General features: G+C 35.2%; 3 protein-coding genes across 4 annotated transcripts; 2 read left to right on the forward strand and 1 right to left on the reverse strand.

Annotated features, from left to right (window-relative positions):
• The first annotated feature begins 6,561 nt into the window (after window positions 1–6,561).
• On the forward strand, window positions 6,562–8,988 carry LOC140049837 (uncharacterized). The gene has a single exon (XM_072094785.1). It carries the CDS (start codon window positions 6,562–6,564, stop codon window positions 8,986–8,988), a length of 2,427 nt encoding a protein of 808 aa, XP_071950886.1.
• Window positions 8,989–9,073: 85 nt separating this feature from the next.
• LOC140049838 (uncharacterized) lies at window positions 9,074–10,504 on the forward strand. The gene has a single exon (XM_072094786.1). The coding sequence runs from the start codon at window positions 9,074–9,076 to the stop codon at window positions 10,502–10,504; it is 1,431 nt and encodes a 476-aa protein (XP_071950887.1).
• Window positions 10,505–11,731: 1,227 nt separating this feature from the next.
• Window positions 11,732–23,013, reverse strand: LOC140049996 (cation channel sperm-associated auxiliary subunit delta-like). 2 transcript variants are annotated; one of them, XM_072094977.1, is made up of 20 exons: window positions 22,905–23,013; window positions 22,178–22,299; window positions 21,716–21,791; window positions 21,273–21,458; window positions 19,585–19,704; window positions 18,551–18,797; window positions 18,342–18,428; window positions 17,832–17,917; window positions 17,145–17,321; window positions 16,508–16,621; window positions 15,832–15,924; window positions 15,673–15,713; window positions 15,359–15,443; window positions 15,082–15,134; window positions 14,687–14,737; window positions 14,454–14,588; window positions 13,652–13,751; window positions 12,854–12,940; window positions 12,453–12,607; window positions 11,732–12,200 (listed from the first exon to the last, which is right to left on the reverse strand). In XM_072094977.1, the coding sequence occupies exons 1-20, from the start codon at window positions 22,938–22,940 to the stop codon at window positions 12,023–12,025; spliced, it is 2,229 nt and encodes a 742-aa protein (XP_071951078.1). In that variant the 5' UTR covers window positions 22,941–23,013; the 3' UTR covers window positions 11,732–12,022. The 2 variants fall into 2 exon arrangements, with proteins under 2 accessions (XP_071951078.1, XP_071951077.1); XM_072094976.1 differs by having other exon boundaries at window positions 22,178–22,318; window positions 22,905–22,982.
• Window positions 23,014–23,132: the final 119 nt, after the last annotated feature.

A 23,132-nucleotide genomic window follows, 5' to 3' on the forward strand; every position in this document is an offset into this window, starting at 1 on the left:
CATGTTCATATCCATTATTTCTAAGTGCTTCTTGGTACTGAGGTATTGCTGCATTAAACAAATTTTCATCGGATGAGATGTTTGAGAGTCGTTTATTTATTGCTAGTGGTATATTGCGTAATTGGTGGCCGATGATTACTTTCACGATGTACATATAATGGCGTATTGTTTGGTTTGGTGTATATGGGTGGAAGGTACCTGTCCTCAGATCGAGTGTTATGTCAAGAATACCATCCACCTGTAAAATACAATTATCCCCTTTTCTTTCCCTAAATTTTCCATTATTTAATGAAGAATAGAATTTGATTAGAATGTATTTTTGTAGCCGTCTATCAGTACTGTTTCCAAAATAAATTAAGATTATGATGATGTTGACATTAATTTTGTTATTGTCTCTTCCAATTGGACAATAAACACATTCTATTGGATAAAAGTTGTTTGCAGACCTAAAAGTAGCCACCTTTAATTATGAATAATTATGTAATGAAACGTGTTATCAGACACTTTTTTTTAATTATTTATCAGATACTTTTTTCTAATTTGAGAATTGTTAAGAATTCTCGCATTATATGTAAATTATATTTAAATAGGGGTCAAAGGTAAAAAATGACATTTATTGTCGGTTTTTGAGGATAAATCCTCATTAGAGTGGATAGCATGTATATTCAAAAGTTTTTTATAAAGTCTGTAATTTTCCCTTTTTCTCAGCATGTTGTTATTTTATTTACATCTTTTAAATTTATTTTTACTTTAAAACAGAAAAAATTCTTACTGTATGAGAATTCTGTGGAAGGTGTTAAATGTGACAATTGATAGTAACATTTATAATCATTGTTTTAAATAAATATTCATTAGAGTGGATAGAAATATGTATGTTTTGAACAATCTTAGACAAAAAATATTTGTTACCGAGATATGGCCCTCACGTGAAAACAAGGTCAAAAGTTGTATTTCATTAAATGTTATATAAATATGGATATTCTAAACAATTTATGACAAAAATAAAGTCTTTATGACCAGGGGTTACCGAGATATGACCCTCGGGTGGAAACAAGGTAAAAGGTCAAAAGTTTTATTTCCTGCCAACTTTCAAAAATATGTTTCATTAAATCTTATATAAATATGGATATTCTGAACAATTTATGACAAAAAAATAAAGTCTTTATGACCAGGGGTTACCGAGATATGACCCTCGGGTGGAAATAATGTCAAAGGTCAAAAGTGATATTTTCCATCAAATTTCAAAAATATGTTTCATTAAATCTTATATAAATATGGATATTCTGAACAATTTATGACAAAAATAAAGTCTTTACGACCAGGGGTTACCGAGATATGACCCTCGGGTGGAAATAATGTCAAAGGTCAAAAGTGATATTTTCCATCAAATTTCAAAAATATGTTTCATTAAAGCTAATATAAATATGGATACTCCGAACAATTTAAAACAAAAATAAAATCGTTATGACCATTTGTTACCGAGATATGACCCTTATGTAAAAACGAGGTCGAAGGTCAAAAGTCGTATTTCCGGTCATTTTGTATGAAAATGTTTTATTATAGTACATAGGAAAGTGCATATTCTGAACAATATAAGACCAAAATCAAACCTCTATGATCACTCGTTGTCAAGATATAGGTCGAATACAAAAATAACCTAAATTATTGCGAAAATCGTTATGCAATAATGTCAAAGGTCAAAAATGATATTTCCCTTCAAATTTCAAAAATATGTTCCATTAAAGCGAATATAAATATGGATATTCTGAACAATTTAAGACAAAAATAAAATCTTTATGACCAGGGGTTACCAAGATATGACCGTTATGTAAAAACAAGGTCAAAGGTCAAAAGTGGCATTTACGGCCATTTTTAACAAAAACTTTTCATTATAGTACATAGAAATGTGCATATTCTGAACAATTTAAGACCAAAATCAGACCTCTATGATCAGTCTTCGTCAAGTACCGTCTATATTTATGATTTTGATAAATCCAAGATGGCCACCAAAATGGCCCCCAAAAAACCCCATGGGACAATATTTCGTCTTGGGAACATCAAAAAATGTTAATTACATATATTCAGGATTACAAAAATGTACATTAAAAAAATACATCATGGGGGTGCACGGTAACCCCTCCTTCCTACCCTACTACCATGCCTTATCATTCTAGTATAATACAACAATTTTAAATTAGGCCCGAAAGGTTAGAGCTACATTCAGACGGCGCCATTCAACAATTATACAATTTTTAGCGCCTTTTCCGTTTCGTAAACCATGGAAAAATAAGTATGTAAAACGGATCAAAATATAAATGTGCTCAATTCGAAGCCTCGTGTCCTCATGATCCCGATACCAACGTCAATTTGGTCAAGGAGTTTTAACTCCTTGGTTTGTGGCCAGCATGGAAGAACACAGAGAGTATAGATTTTTTAAATGTGTATGCTGTAATTATTAACAGTTAGTTAATTATCATACAATAGTTGGCAATGATAAGTAGGAAGATCAGAATTCCCCCTGTAACGTTCTGTTCTTTGTACAGGTTTTGTTTTAAAATAATAATACTGAAAATCGTATTTGATATAATGTATACTGATTTCATTTATCAGTGGAAATCATCATTATTTGTCATTTGCATAATATGCTTAGAAGGCCCCGAGTCATTCCCAGGCGTACAATAATATACAGTGAAGTTGCTGAACCGAATGTTTGTACGAGATATTATGGACCAATTTTAAAGGATTGGTTGGTAGGCCCGTTTCATTTCAGGTAGGTATTTACGAAAACGAACATGTATTTATGAACAATTGCGAAATAAAAACGTTAGCTCCAAAATAGTGTTTTTAACGTTAATTTGTTCTTATTGAGAGTGGAATTGTTAGCCCATTTAGATTGAATACATTGAAGCCTACTTACTTGTAGGCCTGCCGTCTCTTCCCTTTCCAACAAACATTGAGTTTCACCATTGTCCATAGAATTCCCACTGTCCATTGAACACTTCATAGATTCAGAGCCTGTAGATAAAGATCCAATTGAGATATCGCCATTTTTTAACATCCCGAAGTATTAAAATAATCAGAGCACTTCAGACTATCATATGTGCATGTTACCGCTAATTTTAATTAAAGAAAAATGACGTGATATATTAATGATTTACGACTTTCGTGGAATATATACTGGTTGTCGGCAAAGTTGATGGGATGGGTTTTTTCCATACGTTTTATTTATTACAGAAACGTACAGCATTGAGGGCCAAACCCATAACGTGTAATTATTAAGGCCTATTCTTAAATTAGATTTTTGTTTTGTTTTTTATAGATGCTTTATTGGATTAAGACACTCATAATTATTATATAGTTGGTATGGAGTACTGAGATACATTTTGATAAATAACACTACTTGTTTTATTTAAAGTAGGGCCTAATATTCTCATTTTATTTTGACGCTTGCAGTTGTAGTTACTGTCGTGAGTAATGCAATGCATGACTATTTGAATACCCGGTGCAAGTTTTTGTAAATTCATTTCATGCATTCAATCTTTATTTCGGAATCTAGTCAGTAGAAAATAACACTACGAAAATATAAATCGTGGGTTTTTGTTTTTTACGTTTTCCAATAAAAATACTATTAATTACTACCTTTTTAAGGCCTCCTCAATTTTAAAACAATGAGTGTGATTTCTATGAGTAATTGTTCACAAATGTTTAGGAGTTGTTTTATTTCAAGAATAAACTTATTTTATGGGTATATTATTATATCACTCAACGGGCTATAAAAGCTAATTACTCAATAAATCTATTACATTATCTAGTTGAAGGGTTTTACCCTTTTATCTTGGAATAAGCAAATACAATATTGTGCTGTGTTTTTAGTCTCGTGCAACGCGACTCTACAGCTCACTATGTCGGTCGGTTGGTCGGTAAACACTAACTTGAGCACACGACTGCAGCCATGTATATGGCCTTGTTTACCTCTACCAAGGAGGTATATATAATCGATCGCGGGTGTCTGTCTTTTTGTTAGCAGGTTTACACAAAAAGTTATTGCAAGATCTTTACCAAAATGAAAATATAGATATGTGGTCAAGGATCACTCCATTAAATTTTAGAGGCAATCCGGACCACGGTCCCAATTCTGGACCACTTTTTAGTATTATCTTCAGACCTTAAAGATAGACAGCATTTTTAAAAGCCGGCATTGCATTTTCTCGAGAACTTCGTGTCCAAAAAAACTTCATTTTCTACAAGAGACAAAGAGTTTTAATTTGTGATTTGTAATTCTAAAATTTAATTTAATTTAATTTAATATACAGGGTTTTTGATAAAGTAGTTTAAAAAAAAAAAAAAATATTTCTTTTCAAAACGTTTTTGCCGTTCATGTCCTATTGTTAGTAAACTAAAGCTATTGTTAATTGATAGGCTTGTTACATAACCATTACACCAAACTCGCATACACATGCTTGAAGTGAAATTAACTTAATCACACACAGCATTAAGACACAAACACACACCAATATATTTTTCAGTAGGCGGAGGTATGCACTCTCAAGAGTGGCTTTCTAGTTTGTTTATGTAATTATTTGTAGGCCTACTGATGCGACTTTACTCTTCAGTATAAGATTGTATACTGAAAAGAATCCAGTATAAAGAAAACAAACATTTTACAGTATTATAGTTGTTATACAGTTATCGAGTGTCTATCCAATTTTCCAAAGAAGGGGACCTGAGTTTAGTACCTCTAACTTTTGTTACTTGTGATTTGTTGTTTTTCAACGGTATAGTAATTTCTTTTAGCCAAGTGTTTACAAAAAAAATTGAATTCTTAGACACAAGATGATTCAGCAAAACGAAAATATGTTGCAATAATATTTGATTAAACTTGAAACTTTATTTTACAACCTGTACATTATGAAATCATGATGCGCAATAAAGTTTGATATACTATAGACATTCGTTGACGTCGTGGAAACCTTGGCACATTATGATTGGTCAGATGTCATCCAGTTTCCAACAAGAAGAATTAAAGGCACCTCGGACATTTTCTAAATATTGGATACTGCAGTATAGTAGGTAGGCCTATTACACCTTTTGTGTTCAAAGAGTGGTATATAGTTTATGTATTTCAACTGGATTTCAGCACTAGCCACTTTAATCTTCAGCACTTCTGGCCAATCTAATCTAAATCGTTGGAGAAGTTCTTGCATATGTCTTTGTCACACCAGAACTTACATCAGAACCAAAAGAGATCCAAACACTGATCAATGTGCTTAGTGTTGCATAATTATACAGTATTCATTTTCAATTTTTAAAATATATGAAAGAAACATGTAGGTCTATGTCTCCCTTTCAAGCTTTGCTTTGCATACTGGAACATTTCTGCTGCTAAAAAACTTAAGAAAGCCTACAGTGAAACGTCTTTTGGGATACCACTATTCAGTTTGAAGTTAATAGATTCAGGGGAACCTTTTCTGTGAAAGCGAAGCGCGTAACAATTTTGAAAGGCATTGTGGGATAGAATAAAGATATGGGTGCCGCCATTGTGAGCCATGGAGTAGGGCGCCCGCTTCAAATTAGAAAGTCAAAATCATAGAGGGGATCTGCTAATGCTCTAGAGGGGATAGAGTAATTGACTGAGGAGTAGGGCGCCCGCATCAAATTAGAAAGTCAAAATCATAGGGGGTTCTGCTAATACTCTAGGGGGTAGAGTAATTGACTTCCTAGTTTGGAGGGGGCGCTTCTCCATGTTGTGAAATGGCGTCGCCCAGTTTGACCTTTTAACCCTGTACTTCCGATACTGTGTTTTGAATGCAAATTGAAGAACAGGAGATTCTTGTGTTATAAGTTCTTTGGTTTTACTAAAACTACTTATGGCCAATTTAAACAGGTGAAATTGAAGTGGAAAACGAACATAGAATTTATGTTATTTCTTTTGATCCCTACACCAAACACGGGAGGTCGATGTGCCGAAAAGCACTTGGGATAAATACAGATTCTACATTAGACAAGCTGTCATGACGTCATTTGTTTTCAATTTGTGAGTTGCGTGCCAGTGCGCGTACAATACGCAGGCTGAACGAAATCATACATTTGGTATCGTGTGAGATATTCATGCAGTGTAATCATCTTTATTTGTTATTTGAAACCCTTTGGGTGAGTTTTAATTAGAATCGTTTATTAATATGTTTAAGACAGGAGTCTGCAGGGGCAGTCTTTGAGTTGTGTATACCTTTAAAAATTATATTTTTTATTGTTGTTAAAGTTCATATAAATAGGCCTCGCTTGACGTTATCTCCTCGTTTAAGTCGAGTCGGCGTACGAGTGTCTACATCTTTCTATTACTATAGAGGGGGTAGTCGTACTATTCTTTATTATCATATGTTTCGAAGTATTTGTTGACTACAGAACTATCTACATAGTGTATTTTGTTTGTTCTTATAGACAACCCAACACAGTTGTTGAATAATAATAAATCTAATAAAGACAACATATTGCAACAACGTGTTCACCTCATTATTTCTCACCGATTCCACAACAGCTTCAACAACTAGTGAAATAATTACAATGGCAGACTTAAACAAACTGAAGCTTACCAGACGGAACAGCAAAGGTCAGTTAACAAGGACTCTGTCCATGATAGAATCACTACTTAAAGAAAATTGCGAACCAGATGTTTTAAAAACTTACATTATCAAGGCGGAGGAACAGTTCAGAAAAGTTGAGTTAAAACACTCTGAACTGATTGATGTAATTGAAGACCAGGGAGAATTTGAAACGGAAGAGAAATGGATGTCAGAATGTGAGATGGATTTCCTTCAAAAGTTGGTATGTGCAAAACGGGAGATTACCCTGCGCCACTCACAATCTACAGTCGATGTACCATTCTCAACTCCAACAACTCCTCTTCAAACATCAGCCTCAACGCAGCCTGCTGGTACGGTTGCCTCGCCGCCTGCATTCAGTTCACCTACACCTCGACCTGCTATGGCAAGGTCAACGCCTACCATGGCAAAGATGAAGTATCCTACATTTAATGGCAACATCCGGGATTACAAAAGATTTAAAGAATTATTTACACATTGTGCAACTAATCTAACTGAGATTGAATGTTTCTACCAGCTAACTGAATCTATGATTAACAGCAAAGAAAGAAGCATGGTTAAAGGATGTATCGATGTGGCTAGAGCTTGGGAAGTGTTAGATGAACGCTACGGAGACAAAGACAGAGTGGTTGATAGTCTGTTGAAGGATCTAGAGAATTTAAAGTCCTATGAAAGTAAGGACAAGATCAACATTCCAGCCATGAGTCGTTTTGTCCAAACCCTTCAAACGTTTGAAACCAGAGCGGAAACCATTGGTTTATCTGGAGAATTGAACAGCAAAATCATGCTGAGCCAAATAAAACAGAAGTTACCAGAAGAACACAGAATAGCTTACTATAAAAGCGTTAGGGACAACGACACAGGTCATTCTCTTACTGGCTTGGTTAAATGGCTGTACAGCCAATTATTGTTACTTGAGAAAGCTATGCCCATGACTGAAACTGAATCATCTTCATCGTCAAAGAAGGCTTCAAATGCTGCTGTAGTGTCATCTGCAGAAGGATACAAGTCAGACTACAATAGAAATCCCAAGTGTGCACTGCATCCAACTGCGAATACTCATTTCTTAAAGAGTTGTAACAAGTTTCGAAGTTTGTCTCAAAAGGAGAAATATGAAGTGATGAAAAAGAACAGAATCTGTTTTAGATGTGGTCACAACAATTGCTCTGCTGGTAAACCTCCATATGATAAGAATTCCTGTCAATTTGCCGCACCTTGTGGAACTCCATCTTGTGGAAGTAACCTTCACTTTCCGGCTGTTTGTCCTGTCTTGTATGAAAGAAAGGATCAACCCAATCTTAATTGCAATGCTCAACCATTTCAACCAGCGGATCCAACCACAGTTGTTAAGCAGGCAGGCATGGTCACCCACAATGGAGAAAGTAAATTACAAGTGACTTTACCTACTGTTATGGGGTACCTGAGATGTGGCAAAACCCGCCGTCCAGTGCGTATCTTATTGGATGGTGGAAGCCAAGCGACACTTCTGAGATCGGGACTCATTCCACTTACTAATCAAGATGTTTATCAAAAACACGATCTGAGTCTGGTTGGTGGTAAGAAAATTACTAAGAAACTACGATTGCTGAATTGCTACATTGAAGACGTAAATGGTACATGGTCTTGTCCACTCACCGTCACAGAAATAGACGAACCCTGCGGAGATGCTCCTATAGTATACAAAGAACAGCTTAAACAATACAGTCATCTAAATGAAATTGATTTACAAGTTGCTCCATACCCAACTATTGATGTACTGCTTGGTGTCGATAACACACACTTAATGATTTGGGAAGAGTACCTCCGAGGTGAATGTATCAATGAACCTGTAGCCGTGAAATGTCCTTTTGGATGGTTTATCCAAGGAGGACAACTCACCACATCAGCACTCTTCAACTATGTTAATGTGTCTGCAGTTGGACCAATGGAAGATTTTCTTGGCATTGAGACAATGGGTTTAGAACCAAAGAAGTGCAAATGCTCCGAACATCTTACAAACCGCAAGGCAACGGAAGCAATTGATCAGAGTGTGAAACAACTGCCAAATGGAACTTATGAAATTAGATTGCCTTGGAAAAGGGCACCAAATGACCTTCCAGATAACTATGGGTATGCTGTGAAGAGACTGAAGAGCCTAGAAAAGCAATTTGAGAATAGAAGCATAGAATGGGAAGTGTATTGCGAACAAATGAGAGATCAACTGAAAAGAGGTGTCTCTCGTCGAGTGACAGAAGCAGACCTAAAAAGAGATAGAGAGGCTGGAAGGAAGATGTGGTTTTTACCACACTTTGCCGTAACCAAAGAATCCAAAACAACACCTGTGAGAGTGGTATATGATGGGAAGGCAAGATTTCAAGGCCATTCTCTTAATGATTATATATTTATATAAAGGAGAAAATGTTAATACAGATCTTTTTGATGTTGCCCTACGATTCCGAGAAAACGAAGTTGGTATAATTGCCGACATTAGTAAGATGTTCCAGGCTATTAAAATCAGTTCTGATGATGCCCGCTTTCATCGATTTGTGTTCAGAGAGAATCCTAACCATCCAATTCAAGTGTACGAGTTGACGACTGTTACATTTGGTGACAAGCCATCACCAACTGCGGCTATTGTGACTTTGAGGCATATAGTATCTGAGCATGCACCCGGTGATAAACAATTAGAAAGAATTGTTACTGACCAGTTTTACATGGATGATTTGAATGAATCTGTTACTGATGCTAATGAGGCCGACAACTTAAAGTCTAAACTCATTGAGACTCTGATGAAAGGAAACTTCAATATCAGGAAATGGCAATCCAACGTTAGGAATATGTGTGATGAATCAGAAGACGCCACTGCTGCAACAGCTTTGGGAACAAAGTGGGACCTTGTGAACGACACTCTAAAGGTCAAAGAGGTTAAACTAATTCAAGGTCTAATCCCAACTAAACGTAGCATTCTGAAACAAACCGCTTCTTACTATGACGTATTCGGTATGCTTTCCGGTATCCTTGTCCGACCGAAAACACTGTTACAAAAACTGTGGCAACTAAACATTGATTGGGATACACCACTTAACCAGAGAGGTGAACTTTGTGCTATTCTCAGTGAAATCAATAAAGACCTTGAAAAAGCAAGTGACATAGAAATTCCAAGATGTCTTATTCCAGAGCCATTTAGAGGAAAAAGACCATTACCAAAAGTATCTCTGCATGGTGCAAGTGATGCTTCAGAAGATGCTATGGGTATCGGAGTTTGGCTAAGGTGGTCACATGAAGAGTCAACTGAAGCTTATTTGTCGTTTGTGTGCGCCCGAGCCAGACTCACACCACTTAAACAATCAAGCATCCCCAGGAAAGAACTTCAAGCAATTCTGCTGCTTTCAAGGCTGATGCTCACTGTAAAGAATGCTTTGAGGTTTGACATAGTTTTTTCAAAGATTTGGACAGACAGTATGACTGCCATCAGTTGGCTGAGAGGTCAATCTAAATCTTTCCGATCGTATGTTGCATACCGTGTAGGTGAGATCACTTCTGAATTTGACCCGATCAAAGATATCGCCTTTGTACCATCAGACCAGAACACTATAGATATTGTTTCAAGAGGAGGAAACATTGACGATATGAAGAAAGTCATCGATGGACCAGGGTTCCTACGATCACCACCAATCTCTTGGCCTAAAACTCTGACAAATGTTCAAGTAGCTCCTGAAGATGGAGAACAAAAGAAATTCCATGTCCGTAATGCTAAGACACTAACACTCAAAATAAAGGCTATCCCTGAATTTGAAAGAATACTTGATCCCACCAAGTTTTCTAGTTGGCCAAAACTTAAGATGGTCACAGCAAGAGTTGTGTCCTTAAAGCAGTTACCAAAGAACCAATGGTTAAAGAAGTTAACTTCAGTTGGTGAAAGCTGATAGACTAACATTTGTTGAATGGGAGACGGTGTTCTGTCAGATATCTGGTCTTATCAATAGTCGACCTTTGACAGCCAAGTCATCATCGCCCCTGGATCACCCGCCATTAACTCCTAATCATTTCCTGATTGGAAGAGGTGCTTTACAGTGTCCGGAAGTACCGTGTGAAGAATTCCATGGAAATTTGAGAAAACGGAGAGAAATTTGTAACTCTATGGTGAATGGTTTCTGGCACCGATGGATGGAGTGTATCCATAAGCTCTCACCAAGACTTAAATGGCAGAAATCAATGGAGAATGTAATGGAAGGTGACATAGTACTTGTCATTGGTGAGAACAAGAAACGTGGTAGTTGGAAAATGGCAGAAGTCAGTAAAGTTTATCCAGGGAAAGATGACCTTGTTAGGGTTGTTGACATAAAATTTGCAGATGGTATCAATGCTAAGAAACCGGTTACTAAGTTGATCATGCTAATGAAGAGCACCGAACGTTCAGACATGTAGTGATATGTGGATCAGATGATGTTCCTTGACCACTGTGATTGATGATTTAAAGTGTAATTGACATTTATGAACTTTTCATTGTTACATTTAAAGTTGTAGACTTTGTTACTAGTTGTGACTATCCGTCACTTTTTAGGGGGCTGGGATGTCATGACGTCATTTGTTTTCAATTTGTGAGTTGCGTGCCAGTGCGCGTACAATACGCAGGCTGAACGAAATCATACATTTGGTATCGTGTGAGATATTCATGCAGTGTAATCATCTTTATTTGTTATTTGAAACCCTTTGGGTGAGTTTTAATTAGAATCGTTTATTAATATGTTTAGACAGGAGTCTGCAGGGGCAGTCTTTGAGTTGTGTATACCTTTAAAAATTATATTTTTTATTGTTGTTAAAGTTCATATATCTAGGCCTCGCTTGACGTTATCTCCTCGTTTAAGTCGAGTCGGCGTACGAGTGTCTACATCTTTCTATTACTATAGAGGGGGTAGTCGTACTATTCTTTATTATCATATGTTTCGAAGTATTTGTTGACTACAGAACTATCTACTTAGTGTATTTTGTTTGTTCTTATAGACAACCCAACACAGTTGTTGAATAATAATAAATCTAATAAAGACAACATATTGCAACAACGTGTTCACCTCATTATTTCTCACCGATTCCACAACACAAGCAATACACAGATTTCCTCTTACCGTTACTGACGGTTCGTCTGTGTAAATTGGCCTTTAATCAACTCTGTTTTGTTATTATGGTTTTATCATCATGCTGTGCCGTTTATGTTTCATTATGGCCAGTCCCTATTCAAGGAACATCCTTCCTAAGAGGACACTTTGTAAGGCCCTGAAAGTGTGTTCATAATAAGGGTTCTATTGTAAATAGTTTTTAAAATTATATCAATTATTTATTTTATTTTTCCATTTTTTAAATTAATAAATGTTCTTGAAATGAAAGTAAAAAGTGAAAAAGAGCATTTTAAAGTTTTAGTTTATTTTTACTAAACGTCTGATAAGCTACTCTGTTTTGTTCTGTTCTTCTGGTTTAGTCATGATGCTGTAAGTGCCGTACATGAACCAGAGAGACAGTACGCCAAACCCACATATTCCAAGCATGATGTGCATCTGAGGGAATGGGGCTTCTGGAAGAGCTCCGTACACTTCAACAGCAAACAGGGCAGTCAAAGTACAAAAACTGAAAACAGAAGAAGAAGATAATCAATTATTCAATATTACACTTTTATAGGTCTAAAGCTCTGTCTACACTATCAAACTTTATGTGAAAAAAAAAATGTGATGTGCCCATTTATGGACATGATGATGTCACCACTATCATATTTGGGCACATCACACTTTTTTTTTGTCAAACTAAATCGTTTACATAAAGTTTACAATGAATAAATAAACAATTGACCACATTTGAAAAGCTTGGCATTAACTCGTATACCTGTAGTTTGGATCCACCACAGTAACATTAAATATGTATAATCCACTGTATGGTAACCATTTGATCTTGTTACTGCTACTGCTGTTCATGATCTCATACGGTTTCTCAGAATGCACCAAAGGACTACCAGAATCATCATAACAACTTAAAAAGTTCTACAAACAAGAAAGAAAGTTATAGACAAATCCCTTGTAGGTCATAATTATTTAACCACCGAGTAGCAGGCGTAATGCATCATGGAGTGCCTACCCCTCTGTGGCTATGCCACTGCTGAGAAGGAGTTTTACGTCGGGGAGATTAACTGATCAGATGGTTGAACCTACACTGTGTATGCTAGCAAAGTGAAAACATCTGACCACATTCCTAACTTTTTTAAAACCTAATAATGTGTGCTTGTGTACCTTGTTAGTCCATGCTGTGTGTGGGTTAGCCAGACTCTGTGCTTGTAACATGGTGAGCCTATCTTGAGCCTGTGATACACATAGGGCCTGGTAAAGACAAAATTACTGGTATTCACATTACTAAAAAAGTATTTCTAATTTTGTTTTACTTTCAAATCAAACACAATTTGTTTCAGAGCACAATCATGTCATAAAGACCAATTCAGACAGAAATATATCATAAAACGTCTTGACTCGTCGGTGCTGTCTGAGACGAGTCATATTGAGATAGCTTCGGGCATGGTTTTTAGGTTGTCGGGAGAACTTCAAAAATGTTTAATTTTCTCCCAGGACAACTCGCGGCCATGTTGTACGACGCTGTCTGAGTTGGCCTTAAGGAATCAGACTTTGAAAAGGCACCATCATCTTATTTATGTATTCTATAGGCCATAATCAATTTCTCCTCCGCAATTGTCAGTTTGTTTGCCAGACATCATTATCCACTTGTCCACATTCTCTCTTTTCTCTTTACAAATATTAGCATCCGTTGGTTGAGAAATTAAGCTCTTGTGCAAGGAGCTTTCGTGCAAGGAGCTTTTCTTGCATACAGGATCAACTTTGTTATTTACAACAGTGTATTATATGTATTGCTGTCATGATTCTGTGTTATACGTGTCCGCTTTTGTATAAAGTAAAGCTATCAAACTAGAAAGTGCGATGTGCCCAAATATGGTAGTGCTATGACATCATCATGTCCATATGGGCACATCACATTTTTTGTCACATAAAGTAGACAGAGCTTAACACAGATGAGTTTACCTCTGCCATGGTCATAGTATAAGTGAATGTGAAACGTCCATTGATGTCATAAACTACAAAGTTTACCAGCACCTCTTCAACAAATTTATCTCCATCAAACCTGTCCAGAACAGGAAAAAAAACCAACTTTTTATTTAAAGATGTATTGTCCCTTGAAACACACAAAAATGAAGGTCAAAATATTCTAAATTTAAATTGGCCATATCAAAGTAATATTAAAGTTATTCACTTTAAGTCGAAAATTCAAGCCAAAAGCAACAAGTTTACGTAATTAACAGGTAAATTAGTTTGATTACATTTCGTCTGGAAAATCGTCGCGAGCGAAAGTAAACAAAGATTTCAAACCACGAGTACGCATTATGCATATGCTAATTAGGATTAATGAAAACATTTCTTCTGGTTTCGATTCGTATAATGATATAAGTGATAGTAAACAAATAAAACTTACGTTGGCAAGACAGTTTCGTCTAGCTGTCAGCTCAACTTCTTCAGTTGCTATGATGCGTTATGACGCCGACTGGTCTCCTTTCCAGCCACTAGATGTTTTTGTTGTGTAGCCTAGGGGATCAGTCGTCGTCAGAAGCTGATCGTAAATGTGAGATAGTTGGTGCGCGCCTTCGTCTCTATTCATCTTTTTATTTTATTGTAGTTATATACAGAAGAGCCCCTATTAAGGGGACACATTCTGGGCCAAACAAATGTACATAGAGGTATTCCCCTCATTCTACGGGAAATGTGTCCCCTGAATAAGACTGCCCCAAAGAAGATGTCTACTCTATTAATGACATTTATCTATACTTACAGTTCAATAATTGGTTTAAATGGGTCGGCTATGTGCACCAAAAATGGACATCCTACTTGTTCAAGGTCATAGGTTAGTGTCCTGTCTTGAGTACCGGTGGTGCGGCCAAGTAGAAATGTTGGATCATAAAGATCTCTGTAAATTTACACAAGATACTAAGTTCGGTAAGTTAAATTATTTAATATTCTGGGTCTGTTTTTAAAGCTGCAATGTAATTACCTAAATAAACTTACTTTCTGATTGTATAAGACGCACCCCTCCAGTTTTCACATGCAGTATCCCGCCTTCAAATTAATAAGATAATTTATTATTTTATATAAATAAATGTTTGCCCTACTCTGTACTTTCTTAAGTGTATGTATTTAGCAAAAAGTACAATGTATGTCAGAGTAGCGAAAAGATCTAACCAATCAAATTTTAGCTCCCTAACGCAAAGCTACTTTGAATTAGTTACAAAATTACCACGCAGTTGATATAGTAATCTACAGTAGATATAGTAATCTACAGTATTGCATACATGAATAATTTTTCTAGTTTTAATAATATCGAATTGTATAAAATATATTTGTATTTAAATAAATAAAAGCAAATGGAAGCCAAACAAAATATTGGCTTTTAATTAACTTACTTTTTTACACGGATCTGCCGCCCTGGTGGACAACCTCCAATTACTAATGACTCCTAATCCATATATTTAAATAAAAAGAAAAAAAGTAAGGTACTGTATGTCTAATATAGTAATACTATAATATGTGTATGTATAATCAAGGTTGTATACGTTTCAGATTCTTTCTAGGTTTTTTTTTTTCAATTGAGATGAGAAATTAAACGAATGTTTTAAGTCCGGTAATACATTCTCCAGAAAAAGTATTTCTGATACCATTCTGTATCACTACGGTACTTACTTTATACTGGTCTTGCAGGCATGTGAGGCTGCCCTCCAATGACCCCATCTTTAAAATGCCCATACCTTCAACACCATCAACTGTGCTGAGAGAACAGATCAAAACAACATCAAACTAACTTTTTCTTTTATTTTAAAAAACAGAGTGTGCAGGATAAAGTGGACAGACAAATGAGCGACATTTGATGGCAGCACTTGGAGGGACCTTATAGGTATAATAAGGCTGCATGACACAGGTTATTCCCCACATTTACATTTTTATTTTGAAGTAAAATGTTTAATCTGTTTTAAAATTTCCTATATTTATCAATTTACCTTTCTGAAACTTTGTCAACTCTGAGAGAAATGAGAGTTGTCTGTAAGAAAGAAAGAAAAGAAAAGAGGGGATAAAGAAGAAATACCCTGTACTACAAAAAGTGACAAACATTCTTAAATTAATTATGCTATTTATCATGATGTAATGTATTATAATACCATGGAATTTGTTGTTACTCCTCTGGTAGTACTGTGCCACATCGGTGTTACTTCAGAAGAGAACTGCAACAGGTCTGGGTTAGAAACAAATACCTTTAAGGTAAAAAAAACACATCATTAAGCTCTGTCTACACTATCAAACTAGTTTGTCAAAAAAGTTTGATGTAGTGGTATGACATCATCGTGTCCATATGGGCATATCACATTTTTTTGGTCACAGAAAGTTTGATAGTGGCGACAGAGCTTTAAACTTACTTAATGCTAAAAATACACGACCGAGGGCAGTGTTTCTGTTTTGCAACATTATTTTGTATTCTCTATTGCTTATTTGTATTTCAGAGAATCTCTGTCTACACTATCAAACATCATGTGACAACAAAATGTGATGTGCTCATATGTGGACATGATACCTGATACCATATTTGGGCATATCGCTATTCTATATTTGGGCACATCACACTTTTCTTTATCAAACTAGTTTGATAGCATAGACACTGTGCATTGATTCCCACAAGCGATGGTCACAGGTTGGTTGCATCATTGTTTATTTGGAGAATTAAGGGAGGTGGCTAGCCACCATATTCACCCCTAGATCTTTACCCAGTTAATTCCTTATGTAGCCAAGCTCTATTAACATTGAATTGTGTAGGTTAAAATTATTCATATTATAACTTACAATGAAATGTGTTTGTTGCCACGGCTCCGAGTACATTGTGATTGACAGGTTCATCTCCATGGCAATATCCAAGTAAAAAATGTGATCTTCATAATTATTTAAAATAGCTTGATACTGAAATTTAAAAAATTGTATTTATACTGGGTGACCTCTTCAGTCAAAGACTTGTCTCACAGAGGACCCAGTTATGATCACTTGCTGTGATGTACTAGTACACCGGGGTGATTCCCTACTCGTCTCGAATAAAGTACCACTGCACATGAACTAGATGTGTACACTGGAGCTACGGTTTAAGTCCTTATCCGAGAATACTCGTTATATCACCAGAACCATGGGGCGCGTAACCCTCAAACTCTTGCCGATGTTATTGCTACATAATTACGGTCCCACGGTTTTAACCACTCGGCCACCTCACTCGCTTGTAACATTTGGAGACCCACTTGACGGTTTGATTTAGTTCGGTTTTGGGAATCCTGTCTCTCTTTGTTATTTTTTGTTATAATATGTGAGACGAAATAAATGAAATGAAAAAATGAAAATAATAGTCTGTCAAAAATAGAATGAAATAGTAATTCATAATTTTATTTTAGCTGTCAAAAATAGGGAGTGCGCGCCCAATGTAACAAAAACGTTTTACCTTACAGGGAGCAGAATTCTGTAAGTCTACAAGATTATGTATTTTATAAGTTTTCTTATGAAATTCCACAGCATGAATACTGGATGCATTCTCTCGATTCCAAGCGGTGTACAGATGAATGTTGTTGTGATCACCAAATGCAAGGCCTACACCAGAATGGTAAACGTTTTGTAATATCTGTAACAAAAGAAATGCTGGGTTGGTTTGATGTGCTATATAGTTTATGTTCAGTTTAAATGGGGTACATTTTGGCACACATGGCATAGCATACAGGTACTTTAGTGTACAGGCATATGGAAACAAAATCTCTTGTTGCACAATAAATACTCTATGTGTAGAGTATTTCTACATGTTTTTGTTTTTATTTATTATTTTAAGTAGTAAATTGTATTAGTTTAAATGTATGTGTATTGTTTCTGGGGTCTTTCTCGAGACAAGAAACTTGATTTCTTCTAGAGAAGACCCCAAATGATGGCTTATTACCATGTTTTCATTTATGTACACACCTATATTATACTGTATAATGCCATTGTTGAACAAATAATTAATGTTTTTTTAGTTGAGTATCAGACCGTTATGATATATGTATGTTTTTATGGATAGAAACTATGTGTATTTAAATTGTGCATTTTATTTATATTAATAAAACTAGATGTTTATAATTAAAATGGTATCAGTTTTGCTAACCTCTGTGACCTCTGCTTTCATTCCTTCCTCCCTACCTAGAAACACCCTGTGCTGATTTGTTACCAAAAGAAAATAGTCTTTGTAGCCTGAAAACAAAATATAGGACTACCATTTCACAATTTCATTTTATATACTTAAAATGCTGACCATGCAATAGCACTTTCAATCATTAAAATGGCAACAAAATAATGCATGGCATATTACATGAAATCAACCTATGGAATGTGAAAGTTAGACTTTAAACAATAACATAAAAAATCCGCAATGAAAATGCTTAGTGCTTTTTTTTAAAATCCTGTTTTTTTTAATATTTTGTACATAATTTAGTTTAAGTTTCCTTGTAAAAGGCCTATTGTCATTTTTTAACACCTTTTATTTTACTTACTCTGGATGCTCCTTCATTCAAGAAGTGTGCCACTGTTTCAAAGTGTCTTCCAAAGGGAGGACAATATATCTTTAAATATCGTTGAAATAAAATTAAATAAATAAAATGTTCAATCTGTTTCTTACCTGAATTTATAATTACAATGTCTTCACCAGGGTTTAAGTGTGTCTTATTCTTTAGCCCATTCAATTTTACTGGACGCATAGCAGCACCTTATGAAAAAATAATAATGTTTCAAACATTGGTTTGGTAATTTTTAATTTCAGTTTTTAAAATGTGTCTCTTTTACTTTGTATTGATTGGAGACATATTGGATTTATTAAAAAATATTTACCAGACACAGGACTGTAATAAATTGTGGATTCATTTAAAAAGATAAAACTCTCTGATCTGTAGTTGAGTTGAGTCGCAGGCATATACACCCCTTTGGTTGGAAATGGAATAGTCTCCGACCCATCTTGAACCTGGCTTGCTAAGTAGTTGAAGTTTTTCATCACAGTATAGGAATAGTCCACTTGCATGAGTAGGGTTGCTTTATGTTTCAATGGGTGTAGGAATACTCCCGATATTAAAAATGGTCCCTGATAGGAAATAAAATGTAGGTAAAATGCTAGATGTCAATAAATACTATTTTACTTGTATAGAAAAATCAAATTATCCATAATCACCTTTGTCAGGTATTTATTACATTTTAACATTTCAGTTACAAATTTTCGAAGCCACAATTAAACTGTGTGGTTCTTCTCCGGACTTATATATATCGATTTCTTGTCCTTTTAATTGATGTCTTATGATGATTATTGATGTACTTTTATTTTCTTATGTATTTCATATGGCTTGTAAATGTATTATTATTATTTTATTATTCAATTCATTATCTTTCGAAATTCATCTTCGAGTTTATTTTGAAAATTCCATCATACCAAATAATTAGAACACGATATGAGTCCCGTAATTTCACCTATGCTACACTGTATATAGATATACAGTATATACTGTACATATTGTATATGACACATAATAGGCACAACTCAGCACTATAAGTGTATATGCATCATGTCATAGGATGGCGTACATCAACTTTTAACGATCGTATGTTAACGTACATGCATGTTTAAAAAATGTTAATTTTATTAAAATGATAAAAATGATCACCTATAATTCGTCAAAGTGACGAATTAAATTCTAGTTATTATTTTATTATTGTAATATTGTATTATAATAAATAACTACAGCAAAATGTATAACTGATGCAGTGGTTATATTAAAACCTAATAATATGATATTAATATTTAATGAATAAATAATAAAATAATAAAAATATAAAATGCTAGAAATATTATTTAAATTGACTTTTTTTTTTCAAACCTGGTAATTATGTGAAACTGTAACTTGTTGAAACAAATGTCCTCCATCGTTGGACCACCAGACCAAGGGATCATCAGTGATTATTTCTGAATTAAATGCAAATACTATAGAATTTTGACCCTAAAAGAAAACCAATAACATCATACAGTTAAACTCCTATTAAGGGGACACCTTCGGGACCCAACAAAGTGTCCCTTTTATAATTGTGATGTCTTAAAGAAAGGGTTCTAATGTGTTTTGATAATAGTTGCACCCCTATTATGGGGACACCTTTAAACCCAACAAAATGTCCCCTTAATAATTGTGATGTCTTAAAGAAAGGGTTCTAATGTGTTTTGATAATAGTTGCACCCCTATTATGGGGACACCTTTAAAACCCAACAAAATGTCCCCTTAATAATTGTGATGTCTTAAAGGAAGGGTTCTAATGTGTTTTGATAATAGTTGAACCCCTATTATGGGGACACCTTTAAAACCCAACAAAATGTCCCCTTAATAATTGTGATGTCTTAAAAGAAGGGTACTGTGTTATATTAATAGTAGCACCCCTATTAAGGGGACACCTTTAAAACCCAACAAAATGTCCCCTTAATAATTGTGATGTCTTAAAGGAAGGGTACTGTGTTATATTAATAGTAGCACCCCTATTAAGGGGACACCTTCGGGACCCAACAAAGTGTCCCTTTTATAATTGTGATGTCTTAAAGAAAGGGTTCTAATGTGTTTTGATAATAGTTGAACCCCTATTAAGGGGACACCTTTAAAACCCAACAAAATGTCCCCTTAATAATTGTGATGTCTTAAAGGAAGGGTACTGTGTTATATTAATAGTAGCACCCCTATTATGGGGACACCTTTAAAACCCAACAAAATGTCCCCTTAATAATTGTGATGTCTTAAAGGAAGGGTACTGTGTTATATTAATAGTAGCACCCCTATTATGGGGACACCTTTAAAACCCAACAAAATGTCCCCTTAATAATTGTGATGTCTTAAAGGAAGGGTACTGTGTTATATTAATAGTAGCACCCCTATTATGGGGACACCTTTAAAATCCAACAAAATGTCCCCTTAATAATTGTGATGTCTTAAAGGAAGGGTACTGTGTTATATTAATAGTAGCACCCCTATTAAGGGGACACCTTTAAAACCCAACAAAATGTCCCCTTAATAATTGTGATGTCTTAAAGGAAGGGTACTGTGTTATATTAATAGTAGCACCCCTATTAAGGGGACACCTTCGGGACCAACAAAGTGTCCCTTTTATAATTGTGATGTCTTAAAGAAAGGGTTCTAATGTGTTTTGATAATAGTTGAACCCCTATTATGGGGACACCTTTAAAACCCAACAAAATGTCCCCTTAATAATTGTGATGTCTTAAAGGAAGGGTACTGTGTTATATTAGTAGTAGCACCCCTATTAAGGGGACACCTTTAAGAACCAACAAATTGTCCCCTTAATGTAGTGTGTACCCTGGAAAGAGGTTGATTGTAGTGGTAAAATATACTTTATATCCCACTTAATGTTTCATGAGAAAGTGTCCCCTTAATAATTGTGTCACCTGAATCAGGTTTCCTCAAAGGAGGGACCTATTGTACTTCAAAATACCTTTGATTTGATTACAACACATTTTGCATGCTAATCAACAATGTAATCAAAATCAATCAAAAATGTAATTATTACTGACCACACACCAGGAGGTGTCCTCTGTATAGCAGCAAGGGGAGGTAACAATCCAGTTAATATATTCTGATATTCCATGACCCCTGGTTGCATTCATAGTATGCAAATTCACCACCAGAACCTCACCACTAACAGCCAGTAACAATGTATCTTTAATAAACGCTACGCATGTGACATAGCTATCATCTGACTGTAAAAATGTATTAATATATCGATGTTAATTCTGCTATATTACATAAATAAAATATATTAGTTTATTGTAATATTATACTATTTACTATCTACTATCCGACTTCATGTGACAAAAAAAGTGATATATAGACGCAAAACACACTGTCTTTGATAGTGTAGACAGAGCTTTAAAGCTCCAATAATTTAATATATACTAAGTTCTTCAATTCATACATGATAAAAATCGCTGATTCAAATCTTGATCATCTGGCTCACCTGAAGTATGTTAATTGGAACAGAAAGTGGAAATACAGGTGTCTGAAATGCATCCTTTGTTACGTACAGATAGTTACTGAAAAGGTAAATCAGATTGTTTGTTTCATTATTTATCTCATGACGACATTTAGTTTTTAAAATATTTCATTTATAAAAGTAGGCCTCTCTGTAACTTGTAGTAAATACAGTCAACTCTCTCAATATCAGACATCTTTGGGCTGGCCAAATATGTCTGGTTTTCAAGAATGTCTAATATTCGGAAAGTGTGTACTCTACATTTACCACATATGACTGAGTATTATAGTTCCAGGGGAGCATGTGTGTAATGTGGTAAGAATTAGGGGTGAGATTATACTCAGATATTGCATTAACAAAATGCAGTTTTTCTTTTCTCTCCAAATTTATCCCAAAATAGTGGGTGGAATTATTATACATATACTATATATTGGTACAGTAATGTACCTCAGTATCACAGACACTTTCAGGTCACAAGGGTGCTGGATTAATGATGTTATTGTCATGTTTGAGTTCAGTATCACTGATCCATTCATAGAAGACGGGTGAACTTGTTTGCTTGGTAATGGCTGGAAAACAAGAGCATCTCTGGAAAAATAGATTTTTATTTAGATTAAACAAAGTGTCATTATTAATGATAATATAGCCTAGCTAGAGATAGACATGTCTATGCTAGAGAGAAGCATAATAATAATATTGTCGATGGACATAGGCTATCCCTGTCGGTCTAACCTCTTCTGGCGGCACCGAGTTGTTTTATGTTAGGACTTTTAGATAGGCTAGCCTAGAGAGGCCTAGGCCTACTAGCCTAGTTAGGTTTATTTTATGTAGGATATCTGATAAAAATAACTGATCGACTTGCCAGGAGTCTTTAAAGAATCATCTGTTTCTCAATCTCATTGATGAGAGCTCATGATTTTTCAAGAAACAATAGACTTAATATTTCCCATACACTTCTTAGGTCTAACCAATCAAAAGCACAACAGGGTAGGTTTTAACGCGTCCGCCCGCGCCACCACCACCAGGCCAGCCAGGTGCATCCTGATGATTCCTGGCTGCAGCCTGGTGGGGCACGACGGACGGTGTATGTTTTATTAGATCATGAGGGGCCTGGTGTACAGTAGCCTAATAAATGCTTTTTAATCACAGGAATATCTCAAACTAGATTGCTTACCCAGTAACCATAGTTGTTCTGTTCAAACATATGCATGTTATTATTATATAACAGAGATACATCTTACAAAAATAATCCCAATCCAAAACAACTGGAACTACAATCGCATTTTTTTCGCGCAAAAAAGTTTGAAAAATTTATTTTATAGGTGGCGCTCTATCTTTACCAATATTATACGTTTCTATAAATCTAATTTTCCATTCATTTTGATTCATTCTTATGCTAACA

Source organism: Antedon mediterranea, chromosome 5 (genome assembly GCF_964355755.1).
Source record: "Antedon mediterranea chromosome 5, ecAntMedi1.1, whole genome shotgun sequence".
Lineage (NCBI taxonomy): Eukaryota > Metazoa > Echinodermata > Crinoidea > Comatulida > Antedonidae > Antedon > Antedon mediterranea.